Here is a 20000-nt window from a genome sequence, read left to right as displayed (position 1 = left end):
TAAAAACTGCAAAATAACAAGATAACACTTCTCACATCCAGAGTAATTGGGTGTGTGAGACAGCAGGGCCTGGAGCATGGGAGGGGCAGTAGAGGCCATGGAGGAGACAGAAGAGACGTAGGGGGAGGTTGGGGGCCGTGCTGTGTGTCAGGCCCTGTCTGATGAGGGCTGGGCACAGTACCTGTGGTGCCTTTTAGATCAGTGGTGCATTAGCACGGAAGGCTGGAGGCACACTCTTCCCCCCTCCCTCCCTCCACCTCCTCTCTCCTCCCCCCTCTCTCTTCCCTACTCCTCCCCCCTCGTTCCCTCCATCTCCCCTCCTCTCTCCTCCCCCCTCTCTCCATCTCCCCTCCTCTCTTCTCCCCCCTCTCTCCATCTCCCCTCCTCTCTTCTCCCCCCTCTCTCCATCTCCCCTGCTCTCTCCTTCCCCTCCCCCCCTCCCCCTCCCCCTCTCTCTTCCCTACTCCTCCCCCCTCGTTCCCTCCATCTCCCCTCCTCTCTCCTCCCCCCTCTCTCCATCTCCCCTCCTCTCTTCTCCCCCCTCTCTCCATCTCCCCTGCTCTCTCCTCCCCCTCCCCCCCCTCCCCCTCCCCCTCTCTCTTCCCTACTCCTCCCCCCTCGTTCCCTCCATCTCCCCTCCTCTCTCCTCCCCCCTCTCTCCATCTCCCCTCCTTTCTCCTCCCCCCTCGTTCCCTCCATCTCCCCTCCTTTCTCCTCCCCCCTCGTTCCCTCCATCTCCCCTCCTCTCTCCTCCCCCCTCTCTCCATCTCCCCTCCTCTCTCCTCCCCCTCCTCCCCTCCTCCCTCCCCCTCCCCCTCTCTCTTCCCTACTCCTCCCCCCTCGTTCGCTCCATCTCCCCTCCTCTCTCCTCCCCCCTCGTTCCCTCCATCTCTCCTCCTCTCTCCTCCCCCCTCTCTCCATCTTCTCTCCTCTCTTCTCCCCCCTCTCTCCATCTCACCTCCTCTCTCCTCCCCCTCCTCCCTCCCCCCTCCCCATCTCTCTTCCCTACTCATCCCCCCTCGTTCCCTCCATCTCCCCTCCTCTCGCCTCCCCCCTCGTTCCCTCCATCTCCCCTCCTCTCTCCTCCCCCTCACTCCATCTCCCCTCCTCTTTCCTCCCCCCTCTCTCCATCTCCCCTTCTCTCTCCTTCCCCCTCCTCTCTCCTCCCCCTTCTCTCTTCTCCACTCCTCCCCCCTCTCTCCTTTCCACTCCTCCCCCTCCCTCCATCTCCCCTCCTCTCTCCTCCCCCTCTCTCTCCCCTACTCCTCCCCCTCCCTCCATCTCCCCTCCTCTCTCCTCCCCATCCCTCCATCTCCCATCCTTTCTCCTCCCCCTTCTCTCTTCTCCACTCCTCCCCCCTCCTCTCCATCCTTCCATCTCCTCTCCTCCCCTTCTCTCTTCTCCACTCCTCCCCCTCTCTCTTCTCCACTTCTCTCTCCTCCCCTCTCTCTTCCCTACTCCTCGCCCCTCCCTCCATCTCCCCTCCTCTCTCCTCCCTACTCTCTCTTCCCTACTCCTCCCCCCTCCCTCCGTCTCCCCTCCTCTCTCCTCCCCACTCTCTCTTCCCTACCCCCCCCCCTCCCTCCATCTCCCCTTCTCTCTCCTCCCCCACTCTCTCCTCCCACCAGGACCATAGAGACATGCAGAGACACAGAGTTCACAACAGAGCATTTAACATTTTCATAGTGCCGTTGAGTCATGCAGATCATTTAGGAGATGCCTCCCCTCCCCCCACCACCACACACACCAGGCCATCCTACACTGGACGGTAGAGGAGTCATGCCCTTCCCCCCTAAACCCCAGTTCCCCCCCCCCCCCCCCCCCCCCCCCCCGTGTTATAATGCTGAATCTGAGCCATCAGACCCCATCCTGGCGAACCCCCTCTCCCTTTCATCTGTGTGTCTGGATGTAAGGCCTGGTTGTACATGGCATGTCAGAGTGAGGGGAGGTGATAGGTTGAGAGGGGAGCAGGGCAGCAGCCTGACCTTCACTCACCACTGATCACAGGCTTACTAATCAGAGATAAGCACCAGGCCTCCAGACCTGCTTAACATCTAGACAGAGGAACACACAGACAGGCACGTAAGCATGCATGCACGCACGCACGCACGCACGCACGCACGCACGCACGCACGCACGCACGCACGCACGCACGCACGCACGCACGCACGCACGCACGCACGCACGCACGCACGCACACACACACACACACACAATGTGTCACAAACTAATTTAAAGTGCTCAGTGGAACGTGTCCTGGTTTGACTTTTATTGCATTCTTTTCTTTTGACATTCTCTTATTCCCTTTTTTCCCTTTCTCTCCATTTCTTTGGTCTTTCTTTCCTCTCCACTGAGGCCAGACCATACCCACCTCAACACTAAACCAGGCCAGACCATACCCACCTCAACACTAAACCAGGCCAGACCATACATACCCACCTCAACACTAAACAAGTCTTTGAGAACTCTCTCCACTGTGGCCAGACCATACATACCCACCTCAACACTAAACCAGGCCAGACCATACATACCCACCTCAACACTAAACCAGGCCAGACCATATATACCCACTTCAACACTAAACCAGGCCAGACCATACCCACCTCAACACTAAACCAGGCCAGACCATACCCACCTCAACACTAAACCAGGCCAGACCATACCCACCTCAACACTAAACCAGGGCAGACCATACATACCCACCTCAACACTAAACCAGGCCAGGCCATACCCACCTCAACACTAAACCAGGCCAGACCATATATACCCACCTCAACACTAAACCAGGCCAGACCATACCCACCTCAACACTAAACCAGGCCAGACCATACCCACCTCAACACTAAACCAGGCCAGACCATACCCACCTCAACACTAAACCAGGCCAGACCATAACCACATCAACACTAAACCAGGCCAGACCAAACATACCCACCTCAACACTAAACCAGGCCAGACCATACCCACCTCAACACTAAACCAGGCCAGACCATACATACCCACCTCAACACTAAACCAGGCCAGACCATACCCACCTCAACACTAAACCAGGCCAGACCATACCCACCTCAACACTAAACCAGGCCAGACCATATATACCCACCTCAACACTAAACCAGGCCAGACCATACCCACCTCAACACTAAACCAGGCCAGACCATACCCACATCAACACTAAACCAGGCCAGACCATACATACCCACCTCAACACTAAACCAGGCCAGACCATACCCACCTCAACACTAAACCAGGCCAGACCATACATACCCACCTCAACACTAAACCAGGCCAGACCATACATACCCACCTCAACACTAAAACATAATTCGCATTTAAAAAGGCCCAGGTATTTATGACTGGTGCAAAACAGACAGAAACCTCGACCTTGTTTCGTCTTAACAAGGAGTCCCTCTTCCTCTCTCTTTCTCTCTCGCCATCTCTTTGTGTTTTGTGGGTGTCGAATGTTTTCCCATGCCTCTTTATGAGGTCACTTAGTGAAAACCCTCTCTGGTCTAACACAAATACAGCCCCAGGTCTTAGGTCCTTCTCATAGCTTCATCAACACACTAGTTCTCACCTCCATTGGTGGGGGGGGGGGGGGCTGTGTTTATTGTGTATGAACACCCATGTGACAGGCCTAGGGCAAGCAAATACTGACTTAACTCCTAACTTTACACACACTCCCACCTTCAGCTGTGACCTTGGTAACTGACAATCTCCCTCTCTCTCTCTCTCACTCTCTTTCTCTCCTTCCCTCTCTTCTTTCCCTCTCTACTCCCTATCTCCCCACCCTCTCTCTCCCCCCCCCCTTTCCCTGTCTCCCTCCTTCCCTCTCTCTCTCTCCAGTTGGTCCGTACATTGGGCGGTACTGTGGTCAGAACACCCCTGGTCGTATCATCTCTTATACGGGCATCCTAGCCCTGATAATCAACACAGACAGTGCCATCGCCAAGGAGGGCTTCTCTGCCAACTTCACTGTGTTGGAACGGACCGTGCCAGAAGGTAGGTGACTGTCTATCATCAATGGTCCGATTACAATGAGAGATGCATTATTTTATTTGTCTACTAGGATAAAATGTAAAAAATATCTACATTTAGCATTTGCTAAAATGACCTTTCACCATGAGTGATAAAGCTACAATCCCTATACATACTGAAACTCCCATACACCCCTCCCTACATACGAGGGGTGGTCCCTGTTCCACTGCTACACACATGTAGTTTAATGTGGGACTATAGTCAGTTAATAAATCAACAGCTCCCAGTCTTTTCATTCAGGAGATGTGATACAAGGCATGGGCCATCTCCCCCAGTTTACGAGGTCTGACTTTAACACAGGGGGGGCAGAGACACCGGGGGTGCAGAGTCACCGGGGGTGCAGAGTGCCTCACCAGCCCCTCCAGACAGTGTTCCAGCCACTAACACAGCATCATCTTCGTCCTGGGGCCTGGCCCCCATGACCCCAATTTGAGAAATGCTCCGGCTAAATTTTCATTGATGAAACACAACCACCTCGAAGCCCATAAATCTTTCCACAAGCCACCCCTCCAGTCATCCCCTTTCGCCGCCCCCCCCCCCCCCCACCGGGTTGTTATGGCGATGACTGGTGTTAAAAAAACACTAATCATCCCAGATGGTGCTAGGTCCCCCGTGGGGAGTAGTGATATACATGTGTGCTGAGGTCCCTAGATAGACTCACACAGAGCCTGAGCACAGCCGCATACAGCGATGACTGCCTGTGTCACTAGTCCCTATAGTCCCTACAGCTCAGCACCATGGCAACGTAAACATAACATGTGTTCAGACTGAACACTAATCCACCAGTATTTCATTTATTAGATAGGGACAGATACAATCACAACACTAATCCACCAACATGAACTCATCAAGTCACTGCATTATTTGACATCTGTCGTACTTACCTAATTATGCAGTTGGCAGCTTACGACCTGGCTGAATGAATCCTCATATCAGAGAGACGATAGATCAAGTCTCTGACAGTTTTTATCTACTGTGGTGCTCTAGTAGGAATGTATTATTACGCCCTTTGATGTATAATCTATGGGTTTTCCTTTTTACCCCATACATATTATAAGACTTGTACACTTCAGTTGAGAGGGGGTTATGTAGGATGGATAAGGTGTTGCTTTGATGGTTATGAAGCAGGCTTGTCTTCTCTCCCTGACAGCCCTGATTTAGGCTGCATAGGGCTCTGGTCAAAAGTAGTGCACTATAAATGGAATAGGGTGCCATTTGGAACACTTCCCTACTATCTCCCTGATCCCCCAGCGCCACACTTCACGGAATGGGCTGCTGCTTAAAATGCAGGCTGATAGCTTATAGCTGATAGCAGCACACATGATCACATTTACCTCAGTGCTGACAAGCAGAGACTCTTTGTTTACAGTCAGAGGGCAGATAGAAGGTCAACTGGGTCTGGTTGGTGTTTATGGAGAGATTCAGATTCCTCCTCCAACATGTTGAGAAGAAGAAGAAGAAGAAGAAGAAGAAGAAGAAGAAGAAGAAGAAGAAGAAGAAGAAGAAGAAGAAGAAGAAGAAGAAGAAGGGGGTCTTTGAGAGAGGAGAAGAAAAGAGTGGAGTGTGATATATATTTTTTTTCCCTCGTCTTTGCATCTCTCTCTCTCTCTCTCTCTCTGCAGTAGTGAGTAATATATAGGGTATGCAGCAGTCAGCGACTGTCTATGAGCTAAAACAGATGGTCTCTCCATCTGCTTGACACCTTTCAGACCTGTGTCTCTGGGACGCTGAACAACGCTGATATACGCAATACGTAACTGTGTGTGCCTGCCTTAATATGTGAGTGAGTGTGTGTGTGTGTGTGTGTGCGTGTGTGTGTGTGTGTGTGTGTGTGTGTGTGTGTGTGTGTGTGTGTAGGTGGGTGGGTGACTAGAGACAGCAGGGTCAGACTGGGGCCAGGGTCCGAGCCTGACCCTGGGGTCATAGGGTCAGCGTCTAGACAACTCCGCTACATATGGGACTCCGGGGAATGGCGGAAGAAGAGCTCACCTCTTGACCTGGCCGGTGGTTGTATACTTACACACACACGCACGCACGCACGCACGCACACATACACACTGGCTGACCCTGGACAGTAGCACCATGTCAACATAAACAAGGAGATGCCCTCTATCCTGGGTGGGACAGGGCATTCTGGGATATTTACGGCCCAGAACACCGACACTAAACGTGCCCTAACACCCCGAGGGACAACAATATTAGGAAATGTGCACCATGTGTGAAACACATAAAGTGCCTACAGGGAGCTTTAATGGAGAGAAGAACCAGCACCAGAGGAAAAACTACCAGCTCAACTTTAATGCATAATAGTTTCTCTTTTCCCATTACAGTTTACAGTGAACTTAGCCCTACACTGAATGTTTTATGACTAAAGCTTTATGTCTTGATGTAGCACCACCCTTTCACTGTGCTTGCCTTCCATTTAAAGCCTCTGTGTGTGGTAGTGGGAGAGAGGAACCGGAAGCAAGGATCTGCTGAGCTGAGGCGGCACTGATGTGGCTCTTTATTCCGGCCACCAGAGTACCAGCCCAGACCCTGCCACTGAGTGTCCCTCTCCCCAGGGACCAGCTCTGTTTTGGGGGTTGATGTGTGCTCTGGCCTGGGACGCCTGGATGGAGCTTTCAGCTCTAAATTTAGACAATCTCTCTCTCCCCTTTTTTCCCACCCCTTCTCCCTCTCTCTCTCTCTCTCTCTCAGACTTTGACTGTACAGACCCGTTGGGTATGGAGTCAGGGGAGATAGCATCAGAGCAGATCGTAGCTTCGTCCCAGTACAACCCTGGCTGGTCCCCGGAGCGAGCCAGACTCAACTACTATGAGAACGCATGGACACCAGGAGAGGACAACAACAAGGAGTGGATACAGGTACAGTCAGATGCTTTTATCCAGAGCGTGCATACATATTCGTATGGATGGCCTCAGCCAGTCTTGGCTTGGCTAGCTACATGCTGTACCAACTGGGCCACGCGGGACCGCCACGTGACCCAAAGACATCATAGAATTTCTCAAAGGTGGCTAATGTCTCATCATAAATAAGTGAAGAGAAAGGGTGTGTTTATAGCAGTAAAAAAAAGTTTATTACCATGTAAGTAATATGGAAGCTGTAACTTTTCCAAAGTCATCCACCCAAAGCTGCTTAAAGACAAAACAACCACAGGCTTTTTACAAGTCTTATTGAAGCTGAATCACTGTCTGAACCAGTGTTTGTCCAAAATGGCACCCTATTCCCTATGTAGTGCAATATTTTTCACCAAGTCAAAAGTAGTGCACTACACAGGGAATAGGGTCATAAGTAGTGCCCTGGTCAATGTAAGTGCACTACTTGGTGAATACGGTGCCATTTGGGACTCAGATCCAGAGTGGTGACTATAGTGGAGTTGAATCTCCTTCCTGGTCCAATCCCAGAAGTCTGTCTGCTCTGAGGACGCCCCTGTGGCATGCTTGGTAAATCTTTTAAGGTGATCCAGAAATCTGGTGATTAATTTATGCTTCCTGTGGAACTCCAGGCTAGTTGTGGATTCCAGACACTCCACAAAGAGTCTCTCTCTCTCTCTCTCGCTCTCATCCGCTGTGGTTACTGCCCCAGGGGACATATCCACCAACACACACTCATAGTTATCATAGGGTTTTACTGTACTGCATGTGTGCTGGGATCTGCATTAACATTCACAGACAGAGAACTTTATATGAAAAGACTGGAGCTCTGTCTCTGATCCCAAAGGCACTGCTATGTCACATACCCTGGAGCCTGTTATTGTGTTGAAGTGGTTACCCCACTGACCCAACCATACACTACATTACCTATACAAGTTCTTTTATTTTATTATAGTCCGTCCTCGCGTCACTGAAAAGTTGAAAGTTTGTCTCGACTGTACGTATGTAGTCCTCAAGAGGCTTTATAATAGTCCACCGGTGTGGGTCAGTTGGTAGAGCATGGTACTTGAGCATGGTGCCAGTGTTATGGGTTCAATTTCCACAGGGAGAAAATACTCAAATGTGTGCTCTTGCTCAGGATAAGAGCGTCTGTTAAATGTAAGCTGGCTTGGAGACAGATATTTGTCTGGGGGACGTTCATAAATTAGGTTTTCCTTATTGCTATGAAAATATTGTCCTGAGGGCCCCTGTTGCCCCTTCCAGACTAATTGAATTCGAGGAGTGGGAGTGTGTTTGTTTTTGTGTGTGTGTGTGTCTGTGGAGGAGGCCCTTGGCTCTGTGCTCTGTGGGTGAGTGGGAGGAGAGCCCTGGGCCTGGCAGGGGCCCATTGAACTGGAGAGAAACCGATGGCTGTGCCCTAAATGGCACCCTATTCCCTATACAGTAGTGCACTACTTTTGACCAGGGCCCATACAGTGGTGCTCTGGCAAAGAGTAGTGCACTATATAGGGAAAAGGCTGCCATTTGGGATTCACACTCCCGTCCCGTCCCAGACTACTTCCTGCAGCAGTTCCTTTAGAGGAGAGGGTTACAGTTGTGTGACGTTGATTGTCTCTCAGAGAGGAAGTTACACAGTTAAAACCTCTTGGCGCACGGATCCCTTTAGCGGGATCATTTTCATCAACAACCGCTAAATTGCAGAGCGCCAAATTCAAAAAATTGCTAAAAATATTTATATTCATGAAATCACAAGTGCAATATAGCAAAACACAGTTTAGCTTGTTGTTAATCTACCTGTCGTGTCAGATTTTGAAAATATGCTTTACAGCGAAAGCAATCCAAGCGTTAGTGTGAGTTTATCGATCAGTAGACAAAACATTACAAACACCTAGCAGCATAGTATCTTGGTCACGAAAGTCAGAAAAGCAATCAAATGAATCGCTTACCTTTGATGATCTTCGGATATTTGCACTCACGAGACTCCCAGTTACACAATAAATGTTCCTTTTGTTCGATAAAGATTATTTTTATATCCAAAAAACTCAATTTGGGTGGCGCGTTATGGTCAGTAATCCACAGGCTCGTGCATGTCATGAAGGGCAGACGAAAATTCCAAATAGTATCCGTAAAGTTCATAGAAACATGTCAAACATTTTTTTTATAATCAATCCTCAGGTTGTTTTTAACATAAATAATCGATAATATTTCAACCGGAGGGTAAACTATTCAATACAAGACAGAAAGAATATGTTGCGCTACCACTTTCGCGCGCATTAACTAATCAAGGACATCTGGCAGTCCACTGACGCGATTTGATAAATCTTGCTCATTTTTCATAAAAGCTTGAAACTTTGTCTAAAGACTGTTCACACCCTGATGAAGCCATAGGAAAAGGTATCTGGTTGATATCCCTTTAAATGGAGGAAAGGCAGGCAATGGAACAGGAATTTTTCAAAATAAGAGGCACTTCCTGGTTGGATTTCCTCAGGTTTCATAAGGTGAATGCACCAATTTGTAAGTCGCTCTGGATAAGAGCGTCTGCTAAATGACTTAAATGTAAATGTAAATGTAAATGTTTTCTCCTGCAAAATCAGTTATGTTATACTCACAGACAATATTTTGACAGTTTTGGAAACTTTAGAGTGTTTTCTATCCCAATCTGTCAATTATATGCATATTCTAGCATCTGGGCCTGAGAAATAGGCCGTTTACATTGGGAACGTTATTTTTCCAAACATAAAAATTCTGCCTCCTAGCGTCAAGAAGTTAAGCTCTAAGATGTTGCATCTATTGGGACATAGAGGAGGTTAATAATCGACAGAACACACGTTCACACTGGAGAAGGCACAAATTAATTGTCATGGGTCCTATCATGTCCGGGCATAACCTGTGAGTTTGACCAGAGAGCTATGACCATAGAGATCCTATGGCTTCGTTTCTTCAACAATCAAGATGAAATCATGATTGATAAGTGGAAGGATAAGCAGTTTATAAGAAATACTGTAGATACTATGGTCTTGTCCTTTCCCAGTGTTGCTAGATTCAGCCTATGTGTCCTGAGAGACTTAATTCAGTGGGAATCTGACTCAAATACCTATTTGTTTTAATGAGGACTTATTTAAAACCAGCCCTTTAAACCAAGTGGGCCGTTCTGCTCTGTACTGTTCTGTTCTTCACTGTCTTTCTCTCCTAATGAAGTCTAAATGTGTCTCTCTCCCGCTGTGCTGATGCCAGAGCAAAAGAACAACGATTCGGCAACTGTTCAGAATCCTCAATAGAGTATTGATTATGCTAGGGTTTTTATTTATTTCAAAGTGCACTAATTTCATAGTGTAGAGAATCATTGTACCATCTAAACCGCTGAGACATATATTTTCTATCACCCAATATATTGTATTTTCAGCTGTTTGAAGCTGGAGTACAAAACCAGAAGTAAAAGACGCAAAAACTAAAACTTAAGAACGGGAAGCATAGAAATAGCGCACATAGAACAGATCTACCGCTTCTTAGACTTTCTTTCAATTAGAATGACAGATCTATAGCTCACATTTCTATGTGAATTTGGTCAGGTTGCCCAAAAAGTTACATATTGCAGCTTTAATTGTATTTAGCAGTAAAATACAACAAGATAAAAAGGGGATGTTCTCTGTTGGGCGCTCCAATGCCAGATGACAAAGAAGTGGATGCCTGGCACGTCTGTTTCTACGGTAACAAAGAGTGAATTCCGTGTTGGTATGGTGTGTAATTTATAATTTCTTGAAATCTTTGCCGCTGCGCATATGCCCTCCCTGAGCTCATGAAGAGAGAGAAGTTTCATTATAACAAGTGTTATTAAAAGAATGGAGTTCTTCATTTCTCTTTCATTAAGCTTGTCTGAGGGAGGGAGCAGCAGCAACAACAATCTCTCCCCATCGTTAATGGCAGGCGCACTCACGGCACCACGAGACAAATCATCTCTCACGCCTGTTAGATGGATATCAATTCATTATTCATTTAATTAATTCTCTGTATGCAATTTGCACCAGACGGTTTTATTAGATATTCATGACAGGCAGTGGGGTTTGAGGGGTTGATATCTCAGGCATATTTTATTCTCTGCCTATAGTTTATTCAGATAACATATATCTAGGGCTGGATAGCGTAGGTTTGTCATCTATTTTAATGCTGCCTCTCATGTTAATGTATTGAGATGAGGAGCAGGGCAACATGCTGGGGTTTCTCCTTCTGTTAATTAGGCTGGTGGGGTTTCTTATGGCTTAGCATGGAGCTCTGGTGGGTTAGCTATTCATCACACTCTATTGTCCCAGTGTGTATGTGTGCGCACACGCGTGTGTGTGCATGCCTAAATGAGTGTGGGTAGGTGGACAGGCGACCTTTGAGGCTTCTCACATCCACCAGAAAGTGTATTTATAATCGTTAGATAGCTATTCCCCTTTCCATTCCCATGTCAGCCACGTCAAGAGGGAGGTACAGTGAATATCTACCTTTGTGGATCCTCCATCTGTTTGAAGCCCCCAGAAGGGGAATAGTATGGATGTATGTAGCAGCAGGTTGCTGTGATGATGAATGAACTCACCTTTAGCCAGATAGTGTATTTTTGGGTTGGTTCCAGTAGGAAGACCTGAATGGTGCGTGGCGGGCCTGGTTAGAATAGGAAGACCTGAATGGTGCGTGATGGGCCTGGTTCCAATAGGAAGACCTGAATGGTGCGTGATGGGCCTGGTTCCAATAGGAAGACCTGAATGGTGCGTAATGGGCCTGGTTCCAATAGGAAGACCTGAATGGTGCGTGATGGGCCTGGTTCCAACAGGAATACCTGAATGGTGCGTGACGGGCCTGGTTCCAATAGGAAGACCTGAATGGTGCGTGGCGGGCCTGGTTAGAATAGGAAGACCTGAATGGTGCGTGATGGGCCTGGTTCCAATAGGAAGACCTGAATGGTGCGTGATGGGCCTGGTTCCAATAGGAAGACCTGAATGGTGCGTGATGGGCCTGGTTGCAATAGGAAGACCAGAATGGTGCGTGATGGGCCTGGTTCCAATAGGAAGACCTGAATGGTGCGTGACGGGCCTGGTTCCAATAGGAAGACCTGAATGGTGCGTGACGGGCCTGGTTCCAATAGGAAGACCTGAATGGTGCGTGACGGGCCTGGTTCCAATAGGAAGACCTGAATGGTTCGTGATGGGCCTGGTTCCAACAGGAATACCTGAATGGTGCGTGACGGACCTGGTTCCAATAGGAAGACCTGAATGGTTCGTGATGGGCCTGGTTCCAACAGGAATACCTGAATGGTGCGTGACTGGCCTGGTTCCAATAGGAAGACCTGAATGGTGCGTGACTGGCCTTGTTCCAATAGGAAGACCTGAATGGTGCGTGACCGGCCTGGTTCCAATAAGAAGACCTGAATGGTGCGTGACCGGCCTGGTTCCAATAGGAAGACCTGAATGGTACGTGACGTACTAGGAGGAAATACCTTCATCTGTACAATACATTTGGCCCTCTGACTGAGGGAGGACAGCTATATTTTTGGAGGACATTCACGTTGTCTCCGACCTGAAAACAAAAGCGGAGGGAAGATTTCCCGGTCCCCCTGGGACACTGACGACACACACACATATACACACAGACACACACACGCAGACTTCGACGCTGACGCCATGAGGAATGGGCTCTGTCAGGAAAGGAGATAGAGTGGGGGAGAGGTTTTCCCTAGGCCTGAGTGATGCCATAAAAGCAAGATGGCATCACAGAGTCTAACATCTTGCCTCAGACAGCAACCATTGATCTCACACACACACACACACACACACACACACACACACACACACACACACACACACACACACACACACACACACACACACACACACACACACACACACACACACACACACACACACACACACACACACACACACACACACACACACACACCATGAATAATACATGCTGTCCCTGAGAGAGAAAGTCGATACCTGAAATAATTTCTGTCGTCTATCACATAAGGATAAGATACAGGTTATCCATAGTGTTGTTCTTTACTGATGAGCTCAATGGTAAATGTTCTCCATATCTGTAGGATTTATTTGTGAACAGGTTATAGCCATAATTATCCATCTTGCATCATAAATGCATTATCGGTATTTACAGCATTATCTGTTTTATCTTACACACATCTTGCCGATAACCCACATTTTTTAATCGTAAGTAAAGTTATGGAGACAAAAAGAGAGCGTCCCTTCTCTCTAAGCACTCTGGGAAAGGATGTTGACTTTAATCTTGTTTGTTAGGAGAAAACCAGTTGATGAAAGAGCAGACAATTAAAAACAATGTTTTCATAAAACTGCCCTAATCTCACTCATTTGGCTTTGGCCCAGTAAAGTAAAGTCACCAAGTGCAACAGGAAGTAAATATATGTTAACATATGGCCGTATGGAGGAAGGCCATGTCTTTCCCCATGGAGACCGCTAGTACGCATGCACACAGTGGTGGAAAAGGTACTCAGTTGTCATACTTGAGTAAAAGTAGATACCTTAATAAAAATGACTCAAGTAAAAGTGAAAGTCATCCAGTAAAATACTACTTGAGTAACATTATACTTTTTTTAAATATACTTAAGTATAAAAAAGTAAATGTAATTGCTAAAATATACTTACGTATCAAAAGAAAATCATTTCAAATTCCTTATATTAAGCAAACCAGACGGCACGATTGTTTATTTTTTTAAATGTACAGATAGCCAGGACCACACTCCAACACTCAGTTGTCATTTACAAACAAAGAATTTGTGTTTAGTGAGTGCGCCAGATCAGTAAAGTACAAATACACCCCAAACAACTACTTCAGTAGTACTTTAAAGTATTTTTACTTAAGTACTTTACACCACTGCAAAGGCACGTACACACACACACACACACACACACACACACACACACACACTAGCCTCCACTATTTTACAAAGAAAAACAGGTTGAATTCCACTTTTCCAGCCATCAGCCATCAAACAAACACTAATTACTGACTTCCCTGATGAAAACATCGTCTGCTTCCCAAATGTACTAAACTACTTGTGACCAGGTTCCATAGGGCTCTGGTCAAAAGTAGTGCACAATGTAGGGAATAGGGTGCTATTTGGGATGCAAACATTGCTTCAGCTCTCCAGCCGTTTATCCAGGTCCAGGGAGAAAAGGAAGGAGAGAGAGAGAGAGAGAAAAGAGAGAGAGGGGAGGGAGAGAGTGGGAGTAAGGCAATGCTGGGCTATGGGCTCATGTCAGCCACTAAAACAACTTGCTCAGCCATATCCTGTTTTCCTATGGACCCACACGGCCCCGTACAGCGGTCAACAGCCGTCGAAATGTGTTTTCAATTATCCATGGTCAGTGGGATGAAGGATAGAGTAGAAATTAAGGATAGAAATATTTAGCACTCTCGGGGTATGTACCAAATGGCTCCACATCCCCTACCTAGTGCACTAATTTTGACAGGGGCCCTATGTGGGAATAGGGAATTGGGTGCCATTTGGGACGTCGGCTCCTCTCCATTGTCTTTGTCAATGAGAGCTCTTCAAGCTGCTGGGACTGTCTTGTCGTCATGCCAAAGGATGAGTAATTAGAACAATGGGCTTGTAATTAACATCAGCTTCTCTCTGTTGATGAAGTCTGGCTAAAAGAAAGTGGAAGGAGACCGGGATATGGCTGCCCTGTCAGATCTACTGTACGGTTTAAGATCCGGGCTCCGGACGACACACTGGTGTCTGAGCCCTGTCTCGGCCCCTCTGTCTGTGTGTGTCCACCTACCTTCATACTGTACTGTCATTTAAAAAAAATCCACTGTACAGTATCTAGGCCTACACTATAGACCTGACATCCTCTTGACTGAAACATACTGTTACTGTATCATAGTGGCCATCCACAGACGCGGCTGCTCCATATCCTGTACCAGGCTTGTCACTGACATGTCCTGATGAAGTCATTCTCTAGTCAGTTCCTTCCTGAGGTCTCGTTGCTTTGTTTCCTGAGGACGGTGGTCATTAGTCAGTCATCTGTGGTAACAGTGTAAGCAACCATGGAGGTCATTGTGGTTCCCTCCCAAATTCGCTATTTAGTGCACTGCTTTTGACCAGGGCCCACAGGGCCCAAAGTAGTGCACTAAATAGGGGAATAAGGTGCCATTTAGGTTGCGTTCTATGTGTTTAGGGTGATTCAATAGGTAGTAAATCGTTAAAAAAAAAAACACCTGAAAGTAGGCTACTGTCTCAGACTGAAAACTGTAATCATTCCACATCGTCACACCGTCACACGCATGCATGTATGCATGCCCGCAAGCACGCGCACGCACGCACGCACGCACGCACGCACGCACGCACGCACGCACACACACACACACACACACACACACACACACACACACACACACACACACACACACACACACACACACACACACACACACACACACACACACAAACACCTTTTATTTTTAGTCATCGTCATACCTTCACCCCACGTTAGACCCACCTCACACATCATCCCTCTTTGTCAGGATAAAATAGATGATCAACCGCTCAGGAAAGACGTGCATAATTTAACGGCACAAATGGCTAAAAATATGCCCGTAATTATGTCAGGTAAACCCTGTGATGAATGGAAGGTCTGAGAAGGAGCTCATAGGTCTCACAGCATTGCAGCGTCGTCGTGGTAATCCAATTTTCGTGAAAGAGGAATGAATTATACTTCAGGCTAATGGATTTTTTTAAAAGCACAAACTAATATTAAAATATAACACCATCCAGTCAGGTGCTCTACATAGAATTAGAGGAAGAGGCCAACGCTGATGGATCGCTATCTTACACTGTTCAGAAGTACTGTAGCCTGGTCCCAAATCTATTTGTTCTGTCTTGCTAACTCGTATGGTCAGGCAAACAGTGACACTGACCATTGGCACCAATGGCAAGACAGCACAAACAGATCTGGGACCAGGCTAGTTTAGAAGTACAGTACCTGAACATGTGAGGTAACTGTTTGTTTGTTCTGGATGGCCACAATCTCCTGAGCCTGAGATCTACTGTAGGAAACCTGAGAGACTGTCTCTGTCTGTCTGGTCTATGGCTACCAGCTGGTGTTTGACTTTGAAGCACAGTGAGAGAATTCCCACTCTGTGTGGTGATCAGTCATTTTCTGGGTTATTTGTTTTTTGATAGATAGAGAGAGAGAGAGAGAGACAGAGAGAGACAGAGAGAGACAGAGAGAGACAGACAGACAGACAGACAGACAGACAGACAGACAGACAGACAGACAGACAGAAAGAGAGAGAGAGAGAAAGAGAGAGAGAGAGAGAGAGAGAGAGACAGATACACAGACAGACAGAGAGAGAAGGGAAAATGTAGTCTTGTGTTCCCCAGAGTTTCTCGATTATTAATTCAGCCCACACACCAACAGATGGGAAGTCTATTTTTTCCCAGTACACAGTCAGGGGGGCAAGGCAGTGAAAGCCCAAACTCTCTGGTACAACTTATTTTTTATAAAAACTCCTCATGAAAACTGATTGTAGTATTTTCCCACCAGTTGAATTATGAGGGAGTCAAACAGTGACAAATGGCTTTTGAAGCTCAACAGTTGTTCTCTGATCTGAACACTGTGTTCCCCTCTCTGCTCCAACCCCACCCCACCCCTCGGCTCTGCACAACGCTCACCTGACAGCCCCAGAACAATGAGTCAACTGTATCCTCAGACATTGATCCTGTACCAGTCAGAGTCCCAAATGGCCTGACCCTAACCCTATTCCCTATATAGTGCACTACTTTTTACCAGGGCCCATGGGACGCTGGTCAAAAGTAGTGCACTATGTAGGGAATAGGGTGCTATTTGGGACGGAGACCCAGAGTTCAGTTGACTCACTCCACTATGGAGTGGGTCTAATGACCGGTGGATGACGATTATGACAATGTCTGACACAGTCTAGTCTGTGGGAATGATGATGATGATGATAAGAGGATGAAGTCATGTCATTGAACTTGAGGAACGCACACACACAAACACACACTAGACACTAACTCCCTATGTTAATCTAATTGCACCAACAGGCTCAACTGACTGTGGGCCTACAAGCTTGAGCAACGGCATTAATGCTGTGTCTGCTTCTCTGCTTCCATTAGTCAGCGTAATGACTGGATACACACACACACACATCAGTAGGCTTGGTGAGAGAACAGAACAGTATTCACCGTTCCTTTAGTAGGAACAGGGAAAAACTCTGAGAGAAAGAGTGTGAAGACGACCGAGAAAACAGAGGAGAATGAGACGTTATTTCCCGTTCAGCAGGATACTGATGATCTGCTGTAATTGTCTGATTTTCTTAACAGGGCATTTCGTGGGAAAGGGTGAGTGTGTGTCCCTGTAGATATGAATTACAACAGGGGACCAGATTGTATTGTGTCATTTGTCTCTGAGTGGGCACCGCTCCAAACACACCCTCGAAAATCCCAGTCGTTAAAGAAGAAAGTTAATGAAAATGAGCGTGTTTCTGTAATGTCAGCACTAGTGCAAAATACATCTCCCATTCAGGGACGTGGTTATTATATTTTACACTCTTTTAGACAAGGATTACATCACCCATTAACGATGATTCACACTTTTTGCCAATTCACTAAGAGTTCGATGGCAAATAATCTATCACCTAAAAATATATTTTCCTTGGCTTTGCTGCACACACCCACACATGCTCCTCCTATTTAAAAAAGTTCCAAATAGTACGTTTGTTCAACTGGTAGAGTAGTTGGGTTTGGGTGAGCTATGCCATCTATGCCTCACACACCCACCCACCCACACTGCACACACACACACACACACACCCACACACACTGCACACACACACTCCTCCGTGTTAACGAAGTCCCAGCATTAATCATTATACCTCATTGTTTATTTTCTCTCTATTATTCAGCCATTATTCTTTCAGCTCGCCTGTCCGGTATGCCTGACCCTGGTCTGTTCGCACTGCTGTGGTTCCCTCCTCGGCTCTGACTGAAACAACAAGTCATTAATAAATCATGTGTCTCTCATTAGCACAGCCCTGTTATCATGATCATGTCTGTGAAATTGATCCAGTCTGTCTCTTCTCTCCTTACGAGACAACAGCCTTACAAGGCTCTGTCGTTCCGATCCTCAGACCCTCAGCAAAGCAGCCCCAGCATGCATCTCTTCTGTTTGTTTTTTTGGTCTTCCTTTTGTCTCCTTTCTTCTGTTCTGTTCTTTCCTCTCCCCACCTCTCCCTCCCTTCTCCTCCCCTGGCAGTACTCAGTGTGCTCTCCAGCCATACATTTTTGAACATGATAAAACTGGTCCTAAGGGATGAATCAGAGCTCTGTCTGTCTGAGTCCATGGTCTGGAGGTACAGGGCAGAACATGGTGATCAGTTTACTTTTCACTGACTCGTAAATAAACAGATTGAAGGAGACAGAAGGAACCATTTAGCCAGCCAATGACACAGCCTAACTGACTGACTCTGAATGTTCATGACTGTTCTCAATTATAGGGCTGGTGATGCTCTAATTCCATTATTCCATTATGGCTAATAAGGGTCCAATCAGGAGGGGGCTCCAAGGCCAAGTCATCCACTTCTCAGTAAGGCACTCTGTCATTGGTCCAGGGCAGCTGTGAAGCTGATGATGATAATGATAATGATGATGAGGAGGAGGAGGAAGATAGACAGCAGGAGGAGGAGGACTTGCTCCTCCTCTCTCCTCTCCTCTCTCCTTTCCCCCCATCCAGACCACCCTCCATCTGTACTGGCACATTCTTCCTTCCTCTTGCACCCAGCCATGCGATAGGGATTGTGAATCGTCTGTTATTAAAAAGGAACGCTCTGAAACAGGGGATTTTGATTCTGTCTCTGTTTATGGGGCTAAAGAAATCTGGGCCTTTTTCCATAAGCCCAGTTGAGCTCCTAGGCAGGAACAAAAGTATGTTGTCTTTTCTTCAAATCCTCCAGAGCGAGCAGAGAACGGAAGTCATATAGAGACCTTTATTCATGGTCTCCCCATCTGGTTTTATCCTTAGCTTCTGGATCTGAATACATTTTAAAGTAGACGAAGGACAACGGCATTGCCAATGTATTCACTGTGCAATGTGAGTTTGAGTCTTAGCTCTGAGATGTTAAGCGAGAGAGAGAGAGAGAGAGAGAGAGAGAGAGAGAGAGAGAGAGAGAGACACTGTTCAAGGCTGTATGGATATCTTTAACATGCACTGTGATGCCTGCATTGGTTGGCTGGTGCTCTAGTCGACTGGTTTTAAAAGGCTGATCTCCCCGGCTCTCTCTGATGATCTCCCCGGCTTTCCCAAATGGTACCATATTTCCTATGAGCCCTTTTCAAAAGTAGTGCACTATATAGGGAATAGGGTGCCATTTGGGATGAATAATTTGCTGTCACACACATCACATGCTGTAGTTGGTGTGGATTCATTAATCTCCACAATCCATCAGTCTTAAGCCTCTCTCTCTCTACCTCTCTCTCTACCTCTCTCTCTACCTCTCTCTTTTCCCACTCTCTCTCTCTCGCTCTCTCTTCCCACTCTCTCTCTCTCGCTCTCTCTTCCCACTCTCTCTCTCTACCTCTCTCTCTCTTCCCACTCTCTCTCTCTACCTCTCTCTCTCTTCCCACTCTCTCTCTCTACCTCTCTCTCTCTTCCCACTCTCTCTCTCTACCTCTCTCTCTCTTCCCACTCTCTCTCTCTACCTCTCTCTCGCTCTCTCTCTCTACCTCTCTCTCTCGCTCTCTCTCTCTACCTCTCTCTCTCTCTCTACCTCTCTCTCTCTTCCCACTCTCTCTCTCTACCTCTCTCTCTCTTCCCACTCTCTCTCTCTACCTCTCTCTCTCTTCCCACTCTCTCTCTCTACCTCTCTCTCTCTTCCCACTCTACCTCTCTCTCTCTTCCCTCTCTACCTCTCTCTCTCTTCCCTCTCTACCTCTCTCTCTCTTCCCTCTCTACCTCTCTCTCTCTTCCCTCTCTACCTCTCTCTCTCTTCCCTCTCTACCTCTCTCTCTCTTCCCTCTCTACCTCTCTCTCTCTTCCCTCTCTACCTCTCTCTCTC

At 47.3% G+C, this 20000-nt stretch overlaps 1 protein-coding gene across 1 annotated transcript in view; it reads left to right on the top strand.

The window, feature by feature from the left end:
• The window catches only part of LOC129822850 (neuropilin-1a), a gene marked incomplete in the record, with an annotated part of 89450 nt that overhangs the window by 36254 nt on the left and 33196 nt on the right, over positions 1 to 20000 (top strand). The window contains 2 exon segments of the mRNA XM_055881304.1: positions 3847 to 4002; positions 6736 to 6902. Of these exon segments, the coding sequence (XP_055737279.1) occupies positions 3847 to 4002; positions 6736 to 6902 (323 nt within the window).

Source organism: Salvelinus fontinalis, chromosome 25 (genome assembly GCF_029448725.1).
Source record: "Salvelinus fontinalis isolate EN_2023a chromosome 25, ASM2944872v1, whole genome shotgun sequence".
NCBI classification, from domain to species: domain Eukaryota; kingdom Metazoa; phylum Chordata; class Actinopteri; order Salmoniformes; family Salmonidae; genus Salvelinus; species Salvelinus fontinalis.
The sequence above is the reverse complement of the archived record's forward strand: the minus strand, read 5'-3'. Positions and strand labels throughout refer to the sequence as shown.